At 43.1% G+C, this 20,427-nt stretch overlaps 1 protein-coding gene across 2 annotated transcripts in view; it reads right to left on the bottom strand.

Annotated features, from left to right (window-relative positions):
• The window catches only part of UBXN8 (UBX domain protein 8), a 62,844-nt gene that overhangs the window by 28,565 nt on the left and 13,852 nt on the right, over window positions 1–20,427 (bottom strand). For both annotated transcript variants that reach the window (XM_044305184.1, XM_044305193.1), the window contains exon 3: window positions 1,385–1,455. In XM_044305184.1, the coding sequence (XP_044161119.1) occupies window positions 1,385–1,455 (71 nt within the window). The remainder of the gene's footprint in view (window positions 1–1,384; window positions 1,456–20,427) is intronic.

The following is a 20,427-nucleotide window of genomic DNA, read 5'->3' as shown; positions in this document are numbered from 1 at the left end:
TGTCTACCCCACAGTCAGACGCCAACTACTACCATGGGAAAGACCAAAGAGCTGTCAAAAGACACCAGAGATAAAATGGTGGACCTCCACAAGGCCGGAAAGGGCTACTGGGCAATTGCCAAGCAGTTTGGTGAAAATAGATCAACTGTTGGAGCAATTGTTAGAAAATGGAAGAGGCTAAAGACGACTGTCAGTCTCCCTCGGACTGGGGCTCCATGCAAGATCTCACCTCGTGGGGTATCACTGATAAGAAAGGTGAGGAATCAGCCCAGAACTACAAGGGAGGAGCTGCTCAATGACATGAAGAGAGCTGGGACCACAGTTTCAAAGGTCACTATCTGTAGAACACTACGCCGTCATGGTTTCAAATCATGCATTGCACGGAAGTATCCCCTGCCCAAGTCATCACATGTCCAGGCCTGTCTGAAGTTTGCCAATGACCATCTGGATGATCCAGAGGAAGCATGGGAGAAAGTCATGTGGTCAGATGAGACCAAAGTAAAACTTTTTAGTCTAAACTTCACTTGTCGTGTTTGGAGGAAAAAGAAGGATGAGTTGCATCCCAAGAACACCATCCCTACAGTGAAGCACAAGGGTAGTAACATCATGCTTTGGGGGGTGCTTTTCTGCGAAGGGGACAGGATGACTTCACTGTATTAAGGAGAGGATGAATGGGGCCTTTTATTGTGAGATTTTGAGCAACAACCTCCTTCCCTCAGTCAGAGCATTGAATATGGGTCGTGGCTGGGTCTTCCAACATGACAACGACCCGAAGCACACAGCCAGGATAACCAAAGAGTGGCTCCGTAAGAAGCATATCAAGGTTCTGGAGTGGCCTAGCCAGTTTCCAGACCTAAATCCAATAGAACATCTTTGGAGGGAGCTGAAACTCTGTGTTGCTCAGTGACAGCCCCAAAACCTGACAGATCTAGAGGAGATCTGTGTGGAGGAGTGGGCCAAAATCCCTGTTGCCGTGTGTGCAAACCTGGTCAAGAGCTACAGGAAACGTTTGACCTCTGTAATTGCAAACAAAGGCTTCTGTACCAAATATTAACACTGGTTTTCTCAGGTGTTCAAATACTTATGTTCAGCAGGGCAAGACAAATACATTATTTAAAAATCATACAATGTGATTTCCTGAATTTTTTTTATTTTATTCTGTCTCTCAGAGTGGGAATGCACGTACATTGTGAATTTCAGACCCCTCCATGATTTCTAAGTGGGAGAACTTGCAAAATCACAGGGTGTTCAAATACTTCTGTTCCTCACTGTATGCATATGAAGTTAAACTAGGCAGCTATATTACTGGGCAAATGAAAACAGCAGACATCTCAGTACTACAATACTAGATATGGCCCTGTGCTAGGCATGCAACTGTACTCACCTTTTTGCTTAAAAGTTCTTGCTGTTCTCTTCTTACCACTTCTTGATGGCGCTCATTTTCTTCTTGTGGCACTAAGGAAAGCATTAAACAGTAAAGATATCTATAGGTATATGGCCTTATGTTAAAATGTTTCTTCTCTTTTAACAATGCCTGATTGTTAGTAGAGTACCCTGAAAGCAACTCGATAAAAGAACCCCATCCTAAAAATTGAATTTTTTTTTGCAATAAGTCTTCTATATATATATATATATATATATATATATATATATATATATATATATATATATATAAAAAGTTAAATAACTTAACATAACCTTTGGTACTGATGTGTCTATAAACATCCCATCCTATCAAGATATCATGTTATTTAACCTTCTTGGTGAACTGCATAAAAATGCCAAAATTGTTTGTTTGTTCATCCCACCTCTCAAAAAAACGGAATCATATGTGTACCTCAAAATTGTACTAATAAACATGTCCGGGAACTAAACAAGTTCTCACACAGCGCTGTTTAGAGACAGAAGGGGCCAGTTATGTAGTACAGGTTAGAGGTACTATGGCTGGTCAGTTTGTATATAGAGGACAACATTAGTATATTTTACTAGAATTCCCTATATCTCCACCCTACTTGACCTACTCTAGTCAGGGTGATGACCTAAATGGCTGTAGTCGGGGCACTCGTCTTTGAAAAGACGACCCCCAGCCTCAGGAACCTCGGACCTGTTCTATAATTCCCTATTCTCTTACCTCTCTGCTGTTGAATCCCTTTCCTTTTATCCGACGCGTTTCGCCTGATTAGGCTCCTCAGGGACTAAGGAAGATTATCCGGTGTTGCAGGCAGTGGCTCTCATCCGGTTCGATCATGCGGCAGTGGCGGCGTTTGTGAAGCTGTGTCTCACTTTTGTGCGCCTCGCTCCTCCCCTCTATGGAATAAACCAATCATCGGGTCAGGTTCGGACGTACTGATGGCACTCCCCCTTATGAATATTCACGAGTCTACTTCCCCGCTGAGACATGCGCAGACTTGAGCCGCGTCTTACGTGAGGCTGTCCGGCTATGCTCAGCTGTAGTCAGGAGGTGACGTGGCGTGTGGGAGTGGTTTGTCGTCATGGGGATCTCAAGCCGCGTCCCCGGCTGGCTTACTATTACGCAAGATATTCCTATCTCCTGGAATCCTGTGGGTAATTCGATTAGATTAATAGAGAAAGCAAACAGGGCTACTCTAGATGGACACAGAATAGATAATCCTGTATTTTTTGCAGAGTTATGTTATATTATTAGCTATCATAGTAGCCATCATTTTAGGTATTCTCTACAGGGTTATGATATTATGATAGTCATCAATTTGATATTATCGGCCATCTTATTTTATATTGGTGACTATATGAATTCTTATGAAATCATGCAGTTTATATGCTGATTTTTATAATATAATACATTGTTGTGTATAGATATATGGGTTCTAGATACTTATATTTTGATGCTTATATATATTTATAGGGACCTTATGAGAATATTTATTATTTATTTATTTATTTACTTATAGGAAGGGTTTGTAGGAGAGATATTCATTTAAGCCGTTTGGTGTGACTGACTTGAGTCTATAGATCCATCTGGCCTCTGCCTTCAGAATTAGTTTATCCCAGTCTCCTCCTCTCTTGGGTTTAGGGACATGTTGGATCCCCATAAACTGAAGGCATGCCACGTTGCCTCCATGGCATTGGTTAATGTGTCGAGCCACGGATGTGTCCTTCTTGTTTTGTATATCATTATAATGATCTCTAATGCGTCTCCTGAATTCTCTTTTAGTCTTTCCTACATAGTCTAGCGGGCAGGAGCACTGTGCGAGGTATACTACCCCTGTGGTTAAACAGTTCACGTAGTCACGGTTGGTATATTGTCTTCCTGTATGTGAGCACGTGAATGTTTTTGTTTTCTTTATCTGGCTACACGCCAGACATCTGCCACATTTAAATGTGCCCGTAGGTTTCCTAGATAACCAGTTCCCAGGACTAGTGGGGGGTAGGTAATGACTATTGACTAGTCTGTCTTTCAGACTTTTACCCTTCCTATAGGTTATTGCTGGATGTGGACCTATAATCTCTTCAAGGTCAGGATCAGTTTTTAGTATGTCCCAGTATTTTGTAAATATCTGCCTTACTTGTCGATGGGCATTATCAAAGGTCCCTATGATCCGTGTGTTTCTAGAGGAGGTCATATAGTCAATTCTCTTTTTCTTCGGAATTAGTAGCCCATCCCTATTCTCTGAGACAGCCGTCTCATAGGCCACTCGGAGTACACCATCTGGGTATCCTCTGTCTCTAAATCTGCATCTTAATTCTTCTGCCTCACTCTTAAATTTTCTAAAAGTCGAGCAGTTTCGTCGAATTCTTAGGTACTGGCCTTTCGGTATACCTTTCCGTAGGGAGTAGGGATGGGCACTATCCCAGCGAAGTAAGCTGTTTGTCGCTGTTTTCTTGCGGTATACAGATGTTACAATATTGTTATTGGGTCCTCTCTCTATAAGCACATCTAAGAAAGCTAGATTGTTGTAGCTATGTTCAGATGTAAATTTTAAGCCCATATTGTTATCATTTATTGACTCCATAAATTCCCCAAATTCTTCCACCGTCCCTCGCCACATTACAAAGACGTCATCAATAAATCTCAGCCATAAAACTATCTTGTCCTGCCACCTTTCCATCTCATCAGAGCCAATTATATTGGCTTCCCACCAGCCCAGGAGCAAATTTGCGTAAGATGGCGCACAGGAACAGCCCATCGCGGTGCCCCTGAGCTGGTGGTAAAAGTGGTCATTAAAGACAAAATAGTTTCTGGTTAGAATGAAATTAAGTAGGTCAAGTATGAATTGATTATAATCAATTCATACTTGACCTACTTAATTTCATTCTAACCAGAAACTATTTTGTCTTTAATGACCACTTTTACCACCAGCTCAGGGGCACCGCGATGGGCTGTTCCTGTGCGCCATCTTACGCAAATTTGCTCCTGGGCTGGTGGGAAGCCAATATAATTGGCTCTGATGAGATGGAAAGGTGGCAGGACAAGATAGTTTTATGGCTGAGATTTATTGATGACGTCTTTGTAATGTGGCGAGGGACGGTGGAAGAATTTGGGGAATTTATGGAGTCAATAAATGATAACAATATGGGCTTAAAATTTACATCTGAACATAGCTACAACAATCTAGCTTTCTTAGATGTGCTTATAGAGAGAGGACCCAATAACAATATTGTAACATCTGTATACCGCAAGAAAACAGCGACAAACAGCTTACTTCGCTGGGATAGTGCCCATCCCTACTCCCTACGGAAAGGTATACCGAAAGGCCAGTACCTAAGAATTCGACGAAACTGCTCGACTTTTAGAAAATTTAAGAGTGAGGCAGAAGAATTAAGATGCAGATTTAGAGACAGAGGATACCCAGATGGTGTACTCCGAGTGGCCTATGAGACGGCTGTCTCAGAGAATAGGGATGGGCTACTAATTCCGAAGAAAAAGAGAATTGACTATATGACCTCCTCTAGAAACACACGGATCATAGGGACCTTTGATAATGCCCATCGACAAGTAAGGCAGATATTTACAAAATACTGGGACATACTAAAAACTGATCCTGACCTTGAAGAGATTATAGGTCCACATCCAGCAATAACCTATAGGAAGGGTAAAAGTCTGAAAGACAGACTAGTCAATAGTCATTACCTACCCCCCACTAGTCCTGGGAACTGGTTATCTAGGAAACCTACGGGCACATTTAAATGTGGCAGATGTCTGGCGTGTAGCCAGATAAAGAAAACAAAAACATTCACGTGCTCACATACAGGAAGACAATATACCAACCGTGACTACGTGAACTGTTTAACCACAGGGGTAGTATACCTCGCACAGTGCTCCTGCCCGCTAGACTATGTAGGAAAGACTAAAAGAGAATTCAGGAGACGCATTAGAGATCATTATAATGATATACAAAACAAGAAGGACACATCCGTGGCTCGACACATTAACCAATGCCATGGAGGCAACGTGGCATGCCTTCAGTTTATGGGGATCCAACATGTCCCTAAACCCAAGAGAGGAGGAGACTGGGATAAACTAATTCTGAAGGCAGAGGCCAGATGGATCTATAGACTCAAGTCAGTCACACCAAACGGCTTAAATGAATATCTCTCCTACAAACCCTTCCTATAAGTAAATAAATAAATAAATAAATATTCTCATAAGGTCCCTATAAATATATATAAGCATCAAAATATAAGTATCTAGAACCCATATATCTATACACAACAATGTATTATATTATAAAAATCAGCATATAAACTGCATGATTTCATAAGAATTCATATAGTCACCAATATAAAATAAGATGGCCGATAATATCAAATTGATGACTATCATAATATCATAACCCTGTAGAGAATACCTAAAATGATGGCTACTATGATAGCTAATAATATAACATAACTCTGCAAAAAATACAGGATTATCTATTCTGTGTCCATCTAGAGTAGCCCTGTTTGCTTTCTCTATTAATCTAATCGAATTACCCACAGGATTCCAGGAGATAGGAATATCTTGCGTAATAGTAAGCCAGCCGGGGACGCGGCTTGAGATCCCCATGACGACAAACCACTCCCACACGCCACGTCACCTCCTGACTACAGCTGAGCATAGCCGGACAGCCTCACGTAAGACGCGGCTCAAGTCTGCGCATGTCTCAGCGGGGAAGTAGACTCGTGAATATTCATAAGGGGGAGTGCCATCAGTACGTCCGAACCTGACCCGATGATTGGTTTATTCCATAGAGGGGAGGAGCGAGGCGCACAAAAGTGAGACACAGCTTCACAAACGCCGCCACTGCCGCATGATCGAACCGGATGAGAGCCACTGCCTGCAACACCGGATAATCTTCCTTAGTCCCTGAGGAGCCTAATCAGGCGAAACGCGTCGGATAAAAGGAAAGGGATTCAACAGCAGAGAGGTAAGAGAATAGGGAATTATAGAACAGGTCCGAGGTTCCTGAGGCTGGGGGTCGTCTTTTCAAAGACGAGTGCCCCGACTACAGCCATTTAGGTCATCACCCTGACTAGAGTAGGTCAAGTAGGGTGGAGATATAGGGAATTCTAGTAAAATATACTAATGTTGTCCTCTATATACAAACTGACCAGCCATAGTACCTCTAACCTGTACTACATAACTGGCCCCTTCTGTCTCTAAACAGCGCAGCAGTTTCACTAAATTCAGCTGTCTCATATTTATTTTAAATAATAAGAATAAAAGTTAAATCTTATATTAAATACACAAAGGCAAACTCAGTTAATAGCATACAGATATTTGAGACTACTGAGAACACTTTATGGTGGGTCTAACTAATAGACACCACTATAAACATATGACAAAGTTCTCACACAGCTCTGTTGGTTGAAAAACCATAACGTAATGGCATTTAGAATATGGAAAAAAATTGGTTTAAGAAAATAATTTCTTCGTACAAAAGGGATATATCATAGAAAAAAATCAAGTATAAATGTAAAGTAGGTGACGCACAGGACTGATGCAGACAACAGTGGAGGTGCTCTCAGTACAGAGGTCTCACCCTTCCTCTAGTATAGTGTTAAAATAGTTAAAGAAATACTGGGCACTCTCTCAATATATGTAACCACACAATTTATTAATACCATGTATATATACTTTAAGAACAATAACAAAACATGCACATTGTATCTAAACACATCCTAATACCATAAAAATCCGGATTGAACTATCTGCAATTCAAATATCTAAAACTGTGAAAATAAAAATGTTCTGTGCATCTAAGGGTTCGGCAAGGAAGTCCTCCTGCTCAATTTATATCCCCATCAATACAGTTGAATTAGGGGGGGACTGACCGTTGGAAAATAAGCCCCACTGTTAGGATTCTTATCCAATGTGATCGCAGTAAAGACACAGCTATTTGATACAGTGGTTTGCTAGTGCGGCGTCCCGCTGTACTCACTGTTCTGCTGTGATAAAATGGCTGTATCTTCGGAAATCTCCACTTGTATTGATACGCTTGTTTGTCCAATTCGGACCTTTAATGCACTTGTCCCGTTCCCCTCTCTCACTCTTGTGCGCCGCTCCGTAGATGTAAGAGCCGGCGCTTGCTGAGTATACAGGATCCCCTCTTTTCGCGCTGGACCTCGTTTGGAATGGGTGCACGTGTTGCACTCCAGCTGTAGTCCTGTTTTCGGTGCGCATCGGGTCCTGAATTAATCGGGGTAAATTTCGGGTCTCTGTAGTGCTTCAGCGTAAGTTCTCAATGTCCATTTGGGGATCTTGGCACCAAACGCGTTTCGGGGTCTGTTCTCACCCCTTCCTCAGCGGTAATAAGTCCCCCTTCACATTTTCCTTATATAGCCATTGTTAATTGGGTTATTATCGTCTGCTGTGTGGTTAGTTTTAACTCCACAAAGCCTGGTGTAAATTCTCCAGTGCCGATGATTCCATATATTCTCATTATTGTGCACATCATGTGAATAAAAACTCAGATTACAAAACCCCACTGTAGTTATATACACATTAGACAGTAACAACAGTATCAACTTTCATTTAAATACATGAATATATAAAGTCAAGCGCATTCTCCTTCGTATATTCCTGTATACACCTATCCCAAATAAAACGCATTCCTTCCAGCGGTATTAGTGCGATTTTCGTTATACACACCTCTTTGTAAAATGACCTCTATATATAGATACCCACTACTGTCTTCCCCTATATTTATCAAAATTATACATTATGGATAATAGAACTACTTTAATATAAAAACTAGATTGTTTAAAACATTTCAAATATTTTTTTCATAAAAAAAAAAATTTATACATTATTTTTTTTTCTTCTATATTTGTTTCTTAATTTTTTTATTTAAGTGTTGGTTTTATTCCTATTCATATATTATTATAAGTATTAATTCACAATGGATAAATAATATAGGGGTACGCAGTTAATATATGGAGTGTCTCGGATCTTCTATCAAAAGACTGATGGAGGTCAGCCGCGAGCAACCCGCCCCCCCAGACTGAGTACACTGGGAAGGATCCCGTCGCTAGCGGCCGGCCCCCATCTATCTCACAGGAATCCGAATAACTCGAACTCCGCATTCAAACCCTCCGGCACAAGTGTGTTTAATTCATATATTCTCTGCGTCTCCAGCCTTGACATTTTACTAATATGATCTCCCCCTCTCCATTCTTTGTTCACCTTATCAATTGCAGCAAATTTTATGCCAGATGGATTTTGATTGTGTGTCACCTTAAAATGTTTGGACAATACGTGTGTCTCCAATCCTTTTTTAATGTTGGCTACATGTTCAGACAGGCGTTTTTTTTAAGTTCTTTTAGTCCTCCCTATATACAGGTCCTTCTAAAAAAATTAGCATATTGTGATAAAGTTCATTATTTTCTGTAATGTACTGATAAACATTAGACTTTCATATATTTTAGATTCATTACACACAACTGAAGTAGTTCAAGCCTTTTATTTGTTTTAATATTGATGATTTTGGCATACAGCTCATGAAAACCCCAAATTCCTATCTAAAAAAATTAGCATATTTCATCCGACCAATAAAAGAAAAGTGTTTTTAATACAAAAAAAAGTCAACCTTCAAATAATTACGTCCAGTTATGCACTCAATACTTGGTCGGGAATCCTTTTGCGGCAATCAGCCTGTGGCACTGCTGAGGTGTTATGGAGGCCCAGGATGCTTCGATAGTGGCCTTAAGCTCATCCAGAGTGTTGGGTCTTGTGTCTCTCAACTGTCTCTTCCCAATATCCCACAGATTCTCTATGGGGTTCAGGTCAGGAGAGTTGGCAGGCCAAATGAGCACAGTAATACCATGGTCAGTAAACCATTTACCAGTGGTTTTGGCACTGTGAGCAGGTGCCAGGTCGTGCTGAAAAATGAAATCTTCATCTCCATAAAGCTTTTCAGCAGATGGAAGCATGAAGTGCTCCAAAATCTCCTGATAGCTAGCTGCATTGTCCCTGCCCTTGATAAAACACAGTGGACCAACACCAGCAGCTGACATGGCACCCCAGACCATCACTGACTGTGGGTACTTGACACTGGACTTCAGGCATTTTGGCATTTCCCTCTCCCCAGTCTTCCTCCAGACTCTGGCACCTTGATTTCTGAATGACATGCAAAATTTGCTTTCATCCGAAAAAAGTACTTTGGACCACTGAGCAACAGTCCAGTGCTGCTTCTCTGTAGCCCAGGTCAGGCGCTTCTGCCGCTGTTTCTGGTTCAAAAGTGGCTTGACCTGGGGAATGCGGCACCTGTAGCCCATTTCCTGCACACGCCTGTACACGGTGGCTTTGGATGTTTCTACTCCAGACTCAGTCCACTGCTTCCGCAGGTCCCCCAAGGTCTGGAATCGGTCCTTCTCCACAATCTTCCTCAGGGTCCGGTCACCTCTTCTCGTTGTGCAGCGTTTTCTGCCACACTTTTTCCTTCCAACAGACTTCCCACTGAGGCGCCTTGATACAGCACTCTGGGAACAGCCTATTCGTTCAGAAATCTATTTCTGTGTCTTACCCTCTTGCTTGAGGGTGTCAATGATGGCCTTTTGGACAGCAGTCAGGTCGGCAGTCTTACCCATGATTGCGGTTTTGAGTAATGAACCAGGCTGGGAGTTTTTAAAAGCCTCAGGAATCTTTTGCAGGTGTTTAGAGTTAATTAGTTGATTCAGATGATTAGGTTAATGGCTCGTTTAGAGAACCTTTTCATGATATGCTAATTTTTTAGATAGGAATTTGGGGTTTTCATGAGCTGTATGTCAAAATCATCAATATTAAAACAATAAAAGGCTTGAACTACTTCAGTTATGTGTTATGAATCTAAAATATATGAAAGTCTAATGTTTATCAGTACATTACAGAAAATAATGAACTTTATCACAATATGCTAATTTTTTTTAGAAGGACCTGTATTGTTTCCCACAAGGGAATTCTACAATTTATATCACGTTCTCGGAGCTACAGGTTAAAAAGTCCTTTATCACATGTCTGTGCTGATTGGTTGCTGATATCACTTCTTCTGTTTTACGTGGGAATGAGGTAATTTTACAGATTCCGCAATGCCCACACCTATAGAATCCCTCCATGTGGATCCAATATTAAACCCACCACGCGTAACAGCTACATCCTGTACAGCAGCTGCCACTTGCCCAATTGGTTGATAAATATCCCACAGGGGCAGTTTCGGAGAATCAAACAAAACTGCACAGTGGAGGAACAATTTGAAAAAAAGGCGATAACAATGATGGAAGCATTCAGGGAAAAAGAGTACCCTGAGGAAATAATTAGGGGATCCCTAGACAAAGTAAGAGAGATGCAAAGGGATGAATTTTTTGTTGCCCAAAAAAGCAGAAGATAAAGAAGCTAAAAATGACCAAATACGTATTATACTCCCATTCAGTAATGAATATAGAAAAATTCAGGGTATAATCCGTAAATATTGGCATATTTTGAAGAAAGAAAAAAATAATAGGCCCACTGATTCCCGCAAATCCCCGCATCACCTTTACGAAAGCTCCGAGTTTGGCAAATAAAGTGGCACCTACAATTAAAAAGAAAAAAGTGCACCCTCCGCACAAAATTGGATCCACATGGAGGGATTCTACAGGTGTGGGCATTGCGGAATCTGTAAAATTACCTCATTCCCACGTAAAACAGAAGAAGTGATATCAGCAACCAATCAGCATAGACATGTGATAAAGGACTTTTTAACCTGTAGCTCCGAGAACGTGATATATATTGTAGAATGCCCATGTGGGAAACAATATATAGGGAGGACTAAAAGAACTTTATTAAAACGCCTGTCTGAACATGTAGCCAACATTAAAAAAGGATTGGAGACACACGTATTGTCCAAACATTTTAAGGTGACACACAATCAAAATCCATCTGGCATAAAATTTGCTGCAATTGATAAGGTGAACAAAGAATGGAGAGGGGGAGATCATATTAGTAAAATGTCAAGGCTGGAGACGCAGAGAATATATGAATTAAACACACTTGTGCCGGAGGGTTTGAATGCGGAGTTCGAGTTATTCGGATTCCTGTGGAGATAGATGGGGGCCGGCCGCGAGCGACGGGATCCTTCCCAGTGTACTCAGTCTGGGGGGGGCGGGTCGCTCGCTGCTGACCTCCATCACTTTTAAAAAAAAACATATAAAAAAATGAAGAAACAAATATAGAAGGAAAAAAAAAATGTATAAACAAATTTATGAAAAAAATATTTGAAATGTTTTAAACAATCTAGTTTTTATATTAAAACTGTGGGTTTGGTGGACCAAGAAGGTCCAAGAAAAACGGGCGCAAATCCAAAACCAATGGTAGAAAACAAATTGGTTTATTAAGGACAACAACGCGTTTCGGGGTGCATGACCCCTTTATCAAGTCTGGTGGATCACAGTGGAGCCGCTCGTATCCCAGCACGTGGGGCGTCTGATGCGATCGATTCGCATCAGACGCCCCACGTGCTGGGATACGAGCGGCTCCACTGTGATCCACCAGACTTGATACAGGGGTCATGCACCCCGAAACGCGTTGTCGTCCTGAATAAACCAATTTGTTTTCTACCATTGGTTGTGGATTTGCGCCCATTACTCTGTCCGTTTTTCTTGGACCTTCTTGGTCCACCAAACCCACAGTTCCCATACTCACCCATTCGGCGGTTCGGCACCGACCGAAGGGTGTTTGGACAAAGCCGGCGGCACCAACCAACCCTCACGAGCACTCAGCCTTCATTGTAGTTGCACCCAATTGGTGCAACTCTGACAGGTGAGCATATTACCTCCCGTATGAAAGGAGAAATAATCTTTTACATACTCACCCTATGAGCGCCTTCTCTTTCCTTTTTTGTCTACAACCGCAGTTTTTATATTAAAGTAGTTCTATTATCCATAATGTATAATTTTGATAAATATAGGGGAAGACAGTAGTGGGTATCTATATATAGAGGTCATTTTACAAAGAGGTGTGTATAACGAAAATCGCACTAATACCGCTAGAAGGAATGCGTTTTATTTGGGATAGGTGTATACAGGAATATACGAAGGAGAATGCGCTTGACTTTATATATTCATGTATTTAAATGAAAGTCGATACTGTTGTTACTGTCTAATGTGTATATAACTACAGTGGGGTTTTGTAATCTGAGTTTTTATTCACATGATGTGCACAATAATGAGAATATATGGAATCATCGGCACTGGAGAATTTACACCAGGCTTTGTGGAGTTAAAACTAATCACACAGCAGACGATAATAACCCAATTAACAATGGCTATATAAGGAAAATGTGAAGGGGGACTTATTACCGCTGAGGAAGGGGTGAGAACAGACCCCGAAACGCGTTTGGTGCCAAGATCCCCCAAATGGACATTGAGAACTTACGCTGAAGCACTACAGAGACCCGAAATTTACCCCGATTAATTCAAGACCCGACGCGCACCGAAAACAGGACTACAGCTGGAGTGCAACACGTGCACCCATTCCAAACGAGGTCCAGCGCGAAAAGAGGGGATCCTGTATACTCAGCAAGCGCCGGCTCTAACATCTACGGTGCGGCGCACAAGAGTGAGAGAGGAACGGGACAAGTGCATTAAAGGTCCGAATTGGACAAACAAGCGTATCAATACAAGTGGAGATTTCCGAAGATACAGCCATTTTATCACAGCAGAACAGTGAGTACAGCGGGACGCCGCACTAGCAAACCACTGTATCAAATAGCTGTGTCTTTACTGCGATCACATTGGATAAGAATCCTAACAGTGGGGCTTATTTTCCAACGGTCAGTCCCCCCCTAATTCAACTGTATTGATGGGGATATAAATTGAGCAGGAGGACTTCCTTGCCGAACCCTTAGGGGATCATTGTCGATGCACAGAACATTTTTATTTTCACAGTTTTAGATATTTGAACTGCAGATAGTTCTATCTGGATTTTTATGGTATTAGGATGTGTTTAGATACAATGTGCATGTTTTGTTATTGTTCTTAAAGTATATATACATGGTATTAATAAATTGTGTGGTTACATATATTGAGAGAGTGCCCAGTATTTCTTTAACTATTTTAACACTATACTAGAGGAAGGGTGAGACCTCTGTACTGAGAGCACCTCCACTGTTGTCTGCATCAATCCTGTGCGTCACCTACTTACAAAAAAAGAATAAAAGGTAACCGATTTTTATGTACCCTAAAATGGTACCAAGGAAAAAAGTTCAAAAAAAAGTTATGGCTCTTACAACATGGCAAGACAAAAAATACCGTATTTTTCGCCCTATAAGACGCACTCCCCCCCCCCCCCCCCAAAAGTGGGAGGAAAATGGCAGTGCGTCTTATGAGGCGAATGCTGCCGTTTACACTGATACACCGCCGACTGCATGCTGCACAGCGCGGCCGGCGTGTCAATGAGCGAGGAGGGGCAGGGAGCCGGCATCTAGTTTTGTAATGGCAGTGGGGCCTGGTGCAGTCACTGTATTCTATAGCACCGGGCCCCGCTCAATGTACTAATCGCATCTACGGTAACTGCAGGCAATGTTTAACTATAGAATATGTTCGATCCAGCAGCCTGTACTTACGACCATAGCAGGCAGGAGACAGGAGGCTGGGCGGGCGGGCACTGGCCTCATAACTTTCTACATCATGTGCCTGCTCCGCCCACTTTATGAATGAAGCAGGCGGCGCGGGTACGTGACATAGTGAGTTACACTGCTAGTGCCCGCCCGCCCAGCCTCCTGCCTGCTATGGTTCGTAAGTACAGGCTGCTGGGTCGAACATATTCTAAAGGTTAAACATTGCCTGCAGTTACCGTAGCTACGATTAGTACAGTGAGCGGGGCCCGGTGCAATAGAATGCAATGACTGCACTGGGCCCCGCTGCCATTAACCACCTCAGCCCCCCTAGCTGAAACACCCTTAATGACCAGACCACTTTTTACAATTCTGCACTACACTACTTTCACTGTTTATTGCTCGGTCATGCAACTTACCACCCAAATGAATTTTACCTGCTTTTCTTCTCACTAATAGAGCTTTCATTTGGTGGTATTTCATTGCTGCTGACATTTTTACTTTTTTATTATTAATAAAAATTTAATGATTTTTTTGCAAAAAAAATGACATTTTTCACTTTTAGTTGTAAAATTTTGCAAAAAAAACAACATCCATATATAAATTTTTCGCTAAATTTATTGTTCTACATGTCTTTGATTAAAAAAAAATGTTTGGGTAAAAAAAAAAAATGGTTTGGGTAAAAGTTATAGCGTTTACAAACTATGGTACAAAAATGTGAATTTCCGCTTTTTGAAGCAGCTCTGACTTTCTGAGCGCCTGTCATGTTTCCTGAGGTTCTACAATGGCCAGACAGTACAAACACCCCACAAATGACCCTATTTCGGAAAGTAGACACCCTAAAGTATTCACTGATGGGCATAGTGAGTTCATAGAACTTTTTATTTTTTGTCACAAGTTAGCGGAAAATGATGATTTTTTTTTTTTTTTCTTACAAAGTCTCATATTCCACTAACTTGTGACAAAAAACTTCCATGAACTCACTATGCCCATCACGAAATACCTTGGGGTGTCTTCTTTCCAAAATGGGGTCACTTGTGGGGTAGTTATACAGCCCTGGCATTTTAGGGGCCCAAATGCGTGAGAAGTAGTTTGGAATCCAAATTCATAAAAATGCCCTGTGAAATCCTGAAAGTACTCATTGGAAATTGGGCCCCTTTGCGCATCTTGGCTGAGAGAAATAACTTTTCCCATTTTTTTATACAAAGTTGGCATTTGACCAAGATATTTATCTCACCCAGCATGGGTATATGTAAAAATACACCCCAAAACACATTCCCCAACTTCTCCCGAGTACGGCGATACCACATGTGTGACACTTTTTTGCAGCCTAGGGGGGCAAAGGGGCCCAAATTATTTTTATGAGGGCATTTTTAGACATTTGGATCCCAGACTTCTTCTCACGCTTTCGGGCCCCTAAAATGCCAGGGCAGTATAAATACCCCACATGTGACCCCATTTTGGAAAGAAGACACCCCAAGGTATTCAATGAGGGGCATGGCGAGTTCATCAAATTTATTTTTTTGGGCACAAGTTAGCAGAAATTGATTTTTATTTTTATTTTTTCTCACAAAGTCTCCCTTTCCGCTAACTTGGGACAAAAATTTCAATCTTTCATGGACTCAATATGCCTCTCACGGAATACCTTGGGGTGTCTTCTTTCCGAAATGGGGTCACATGTGGGGTATTTATACTGCCCTGGCATTTTAGGGGCCCTAAAGCGTGAGAAGAAGTCTGGAATCTAAATGTCTAAAAAAAGTTACGCATTTGGATTCCGTGAGGGGTATGGTGAGTTCATGTGAGATTTTATTTTTTGACACAAGTTAGTGGAATATGAGACTTTGTAAGAAAAAAATAAAAATACTGGTTTAGTTTACCGGTAAATCCTTTTCCAGGAGTCCGACATGACAGCACCCATGGAGGTTGTCCTATTGGTCTCTGTAGGGACAGGAAGCGAGAGAGATTAAAAGGCCCCCTCCCCTCCCACTCTCCAGTGTTCTTTCAAATTACTACACCGGATAGGATCCAACACCTTTATTAATACAATGTTATATTCACACTGCTTACAAGGCTGGAACCAGCATGACAGGGAGGGTAGTACAGGGTGCTGTCATGTCGGACTCCTGGAAAAGGATTTACCGGTAAACTAAACCAGTATTTCCAGGACGTCCCTCCATGACAGCACCCATGGAGAACTAACAACTGAATCTCCTAGGGGGGGACTACTGCCTGAAGGACTTTTCGCCCAAAGGCCAAGTCCTGTCCGGCCAATACATCAAGCCTATAATGCTTGGCAAAAGTCAGGAAGTTAGACCAGGTTGCAGCCTTGCAAATCTGGTCAACTGTAGCGTCGGCCCTTTCAGCCCAGGAAGTTGCCATCGCTCTCGTGGAATGTGCCTTTAGATTTAAGGGGCAGGACATTTCCTGCAGTCTGTATGCTTCTCTGATGGTGTCCTTAATCCACCGTGCCAGCGTCTGTTTTGATGCTTTCAAGCCTCTATTCTTCCCACCGAACTGGATGAACAGATTACTTGATCTCCTCCAGGAACTGGTTCTGTCCAGATAGGCTAGGATTGTTCTTCTAACGTCCAGCCTCTGGAATCTTTCCTCCTGTATATTTTTGGGAAAGGAACAAAATGAAGGGAGTGTTAGCTCCTGTTCTCTATGGAAAGTAGAGACCACCTTGGGAAGAAAAGCTGGATCCGGCCTCAAGATTATGCGGTCATCCAGGATCCTTAGATAAGGTTGTTTAATTGATAAGGCCTGGATTTCCCCTATCCTGCGGGCTGTGGTTATAGCCAGAAGGAACACCGCTTTTAGAGACAGAAATTTTTCGGATGTCTGCCCAATCGGCTCAAAAGGAGGATCACATAACCCTTCTAAAACTATGTTTAGACTCCAGGGGGGGACCGACTGTCTCAAGGTGGGTCTCAATCTAGAAGCTGCTTTTAGAAAGCTTTTAATCCACCTATGGTCTGCAAGGGGACTATCGAGACAACAGCTGAGAGCCGAAACCTGTACTTTGAGTGTGCTGGGTTTCAGACTTGCATCGAACCCCTCCTGAAGGAACTCTAAAATACAACCCACTGTGGGGGATCCGGAATCTGTATGGTTCTGTGACAACCAGGATGAGAACTTCTTCCAGACTTTGTTGTATATTGCTCTTGTGACAGGTTTGCGGCAGCTCTGTAAAGTTGAAATTACCTTGTCCGAGAGCCCTTTATTCCTTAAGGTCTGCCTCTCAGGATCCATGCTGTAAGGTTCAGTTTGTCCAGGTTGGGGTGCAACAGAGGACCTTGCGATAGAAGATCCTGTCTTTTTGGAAGGGATATTGGATCCCTGATGGACATGGTCTTTAGAACCGAAAACCAGGCTCTCTTGGGCCAAGCTGGGGCTATCAAAATCAGCGTGGATGAGCACCCTCTCAATTTCTTCAGGATCTGCGGTATGAGGAGAAGTGGGGGAAAAGCGTAGGCTAGACTCATGTCCCACGGTTGGGAAAGAGCATCCACCGCCAGTGGTCCTCCTCTTGGGTCTAGCGAGAAGAAATAGTCCAGCTGAGTATTTCTGCTGGACGCGAATAAATCCACCTGAGGTCTCCCCCACTGCTGGCAAATCAACTGGAATACCTCCTGGTTCAATTTCCATTCCCCTGGCCTGACTAACTGTCGGCTGAGAAAGTCCGCTGTGCGATTGAGAGATCCTTTCAGGTGTGTGGCTGAAATGGATAAGATCTTTTCCTCTGACCAGCTGAAGATGAGATCCGCTAGCTGCTGGAGATGAGGATTCTTCGTCCCCCCTTGTCTCTTTATGTAGCAAACAGTTGTTATGTTGTCTGATAGAACTCGGACATGATGACCTATGAGGAGATGTTCTGCCGCCCTCAGGGACTCCCAGACCGCTTTTAACTCCCGGTAGTTTGAGGATCGTAGGGCGTCTGTATTGGACCAACTGCCCTGAAAGAACTGATCCTCTACGTGAGCCCCCCAACCCTGGCTGCTTGCGTCCGTGGTTAACGTTCTGAGTGGTAACGTGTTCCAGGAAATCCCCCGGGACAGGTTTTCTGCTAACAACCACCAGGAGAGGGAGCTTACTGCCCTGTCTGAAAGAGATATCCTGGCGTTCAGAGATCTGTGGTCCTTGTCCCAAGAAGAGAGGACATCCGCCTGGAGAGTTCTTGAATGGAATTGGGCCCAAGGAACTGTTGTGATGCATGAGGTCATCAGACCCAGGACTTGCATGGCTTCCCGTAGAGTCTGTTTTTTCTTTAGTTTGAAGGCTCTTATTCTTTCCCTTATACTGACCTGCTTGTCCTGGGGAAGAAGAGAATATTGGGTCACGGAGTTTAGGAGGGTTCCTAGGAACTTCTTTTGTGTTGCTGGATGTAGGTCTGATTTCTCCAGGTTTATTTTCCATCCTAGACGTGTGAGCAAAGATAGAGTCCTTCCTTTGTGAAGCTCTAACTCCTCCTCTGAGTCTGCCACAAGCAGAAAATCGTCTAGGTAGGGAATTATAGTTACCTGTCTCTGTCTTAGATAGGCAACTATCTCCGCCACTACCTTTGTAAAGATGCGTGGGGCTGATGAGATCCCAAACGGGAGACATTGGAACTGGAAATGCATAATCCTGCCATCTTTCTTGATTGCGAACCTCAAGTATTGTTGGTATTGAGGGTGAATGGGGACGTGGTAATAAGCGTCCTTTAGATCCAGGGTGCATAGGAACGCCCCTGGGCTTATCAACGGAATTGCGGATTTTATTGATTCCATCTTGAAGTGGTGATGTGTTATCCATTTGTTTAGGAATTTCAGGTTGATGATGGTTCTCTTGGAGCCATCCGGTTTGGTTATGAGGAAGAGTTTTGAATAGTGACCCTTGAATTCTTCTGAAGGAGGGACTTGTACTATTGCGCCCAAACTCAGAAGTTTTTGGATGTCCGCCAGAAGTTGATTCTGCAGGGAGGTCGACTGAAATATTGTGGCCTGAAAAAGATGAGGAGGGGGAAGGCGAAACTCTATCTTGAACCCTTTCTGGATGGATTCCAGGATGTATTGGTTCTTGGTTATCCGGGTCCATTCTTCCCAAAAGAACTGGAGTCTGCCCCCTACTGGTCTGGCGTCATTGTTTCTCAGGCTTGGAGTTGGGATTAAAAAGGAAACCCCGACCTTTTCCTCCTTTGGGGTAGCTCCACCTTCCCGTCTTCCCTTTACCTCTGGGAGTGCCCTGGAAGCTGCTGGTCGTCTTACGAAAGGGCAAGGGTTTCTTGCCCTTCTCCTCCGGAAAACCTTTCTTTCTGTCCGCTGTTTTCTCCAGGATCTCGTCCAGTACCGGACCAAAGAGGTGAGAACCTTTAAGAGGTAAGGCGCATAATTTATTCTTGGAGGCTATATCCCCAGACCAGGATTTTAGCCACAGGGCTCTCCTTGCCGTATTTGTTAGGGAGTCTGTTTTTGCTGCGAACCTTATGGACTCTGCCGAGGCGTCTGCTACAAAGGATGCGGCCATCTTAAAGAGAGGCAGGGATGCCAGAATTTCTTCCTTAGGGGTGTCCCGCTTAAGATGTTCCTCCAGCTGGTTCACCCATAAACACAGAGATCTGGCCACGGAGGTAGCAGCAATGTTGGTATTTATGCTGTTGGCCGACACTTCCCATGCTCTTTTGAGCAAACCGTCGATCTTCCGATCCATTGGTTCCTTTAGCTGGGCTGAGTCTTCAAAGGGGAGAGTGGTTCTCTTTACCACCTTTGCCACTTGAATGTCAACTTTAGGAACTATATCCCACAGTTTTGTGTCCTCTGAGTTGAACAATAGTCTGTTCTTAAACTCCCGTGGAATGTACAATTTTCTATCGGCATCTGCCCACTCGTCTATGACTAGGTCCTTTAAGGTCTCGTTTACCGGGAACAACTTTTTCTTCCTAGCTTTTAAGCCGCCGAACATCTCGTCCTGTATCGAGCGAGTCTGTTCTTCCTCCTCTATATCCATTGTCTGCCTTACAGCCGACAGGAGGGGATCTAGATCTTCTTGCGAGAAGAGATATCTTCTCTGGTCGTCGGCCATATAAGACGAGCCCTGATCGTCATCCCCCTTTGAGGTTTCCCCTTCTGACAGATATAAACCTTCTTCCTCAGAATCTGACTCCCTAAGAACACGGGGTCTCTTGGGGGGAGGGGAGACGGCACAGGGTCTCTGTGCTATACTAGAGCTGGCCGCTTGGATCTCCTCCTTCACAATCACTCTCAGATCAGCCAAAAGGGAGGATTGTTCGTCTCTGAGGATCTTTGCCAGGCAGTCGCTACACAGGGCTTTTACATGTGCGTCCCCCAGTCTCTTTGAGCACAGAGCAAATCTTCTGGGTTTCTTTTTGGGTTCTCCCAGCGTTTTAACCGTGGTGTCTTTC

Source organism: Bufo gargarizans, chromosome 1 (genome assembly GCF_014858855.1).
Source record: "Bufo gargarizans isolate SCDJY-AF-19 chromosome 1, ASM1485885v1, whole genome shotgun sequence".
NCBI classification, from domain to species: Eukaryota; Metazoa; Chordata; class Amphibia; order Anura; family Bufonidae; genus Bufo; species Bufo gargarizans.
The sequence above is the reverse complement of the archived record's forward strand: the minus strand, read 5'-3'. Positions and strand labels throughout refer to the sequence as shown.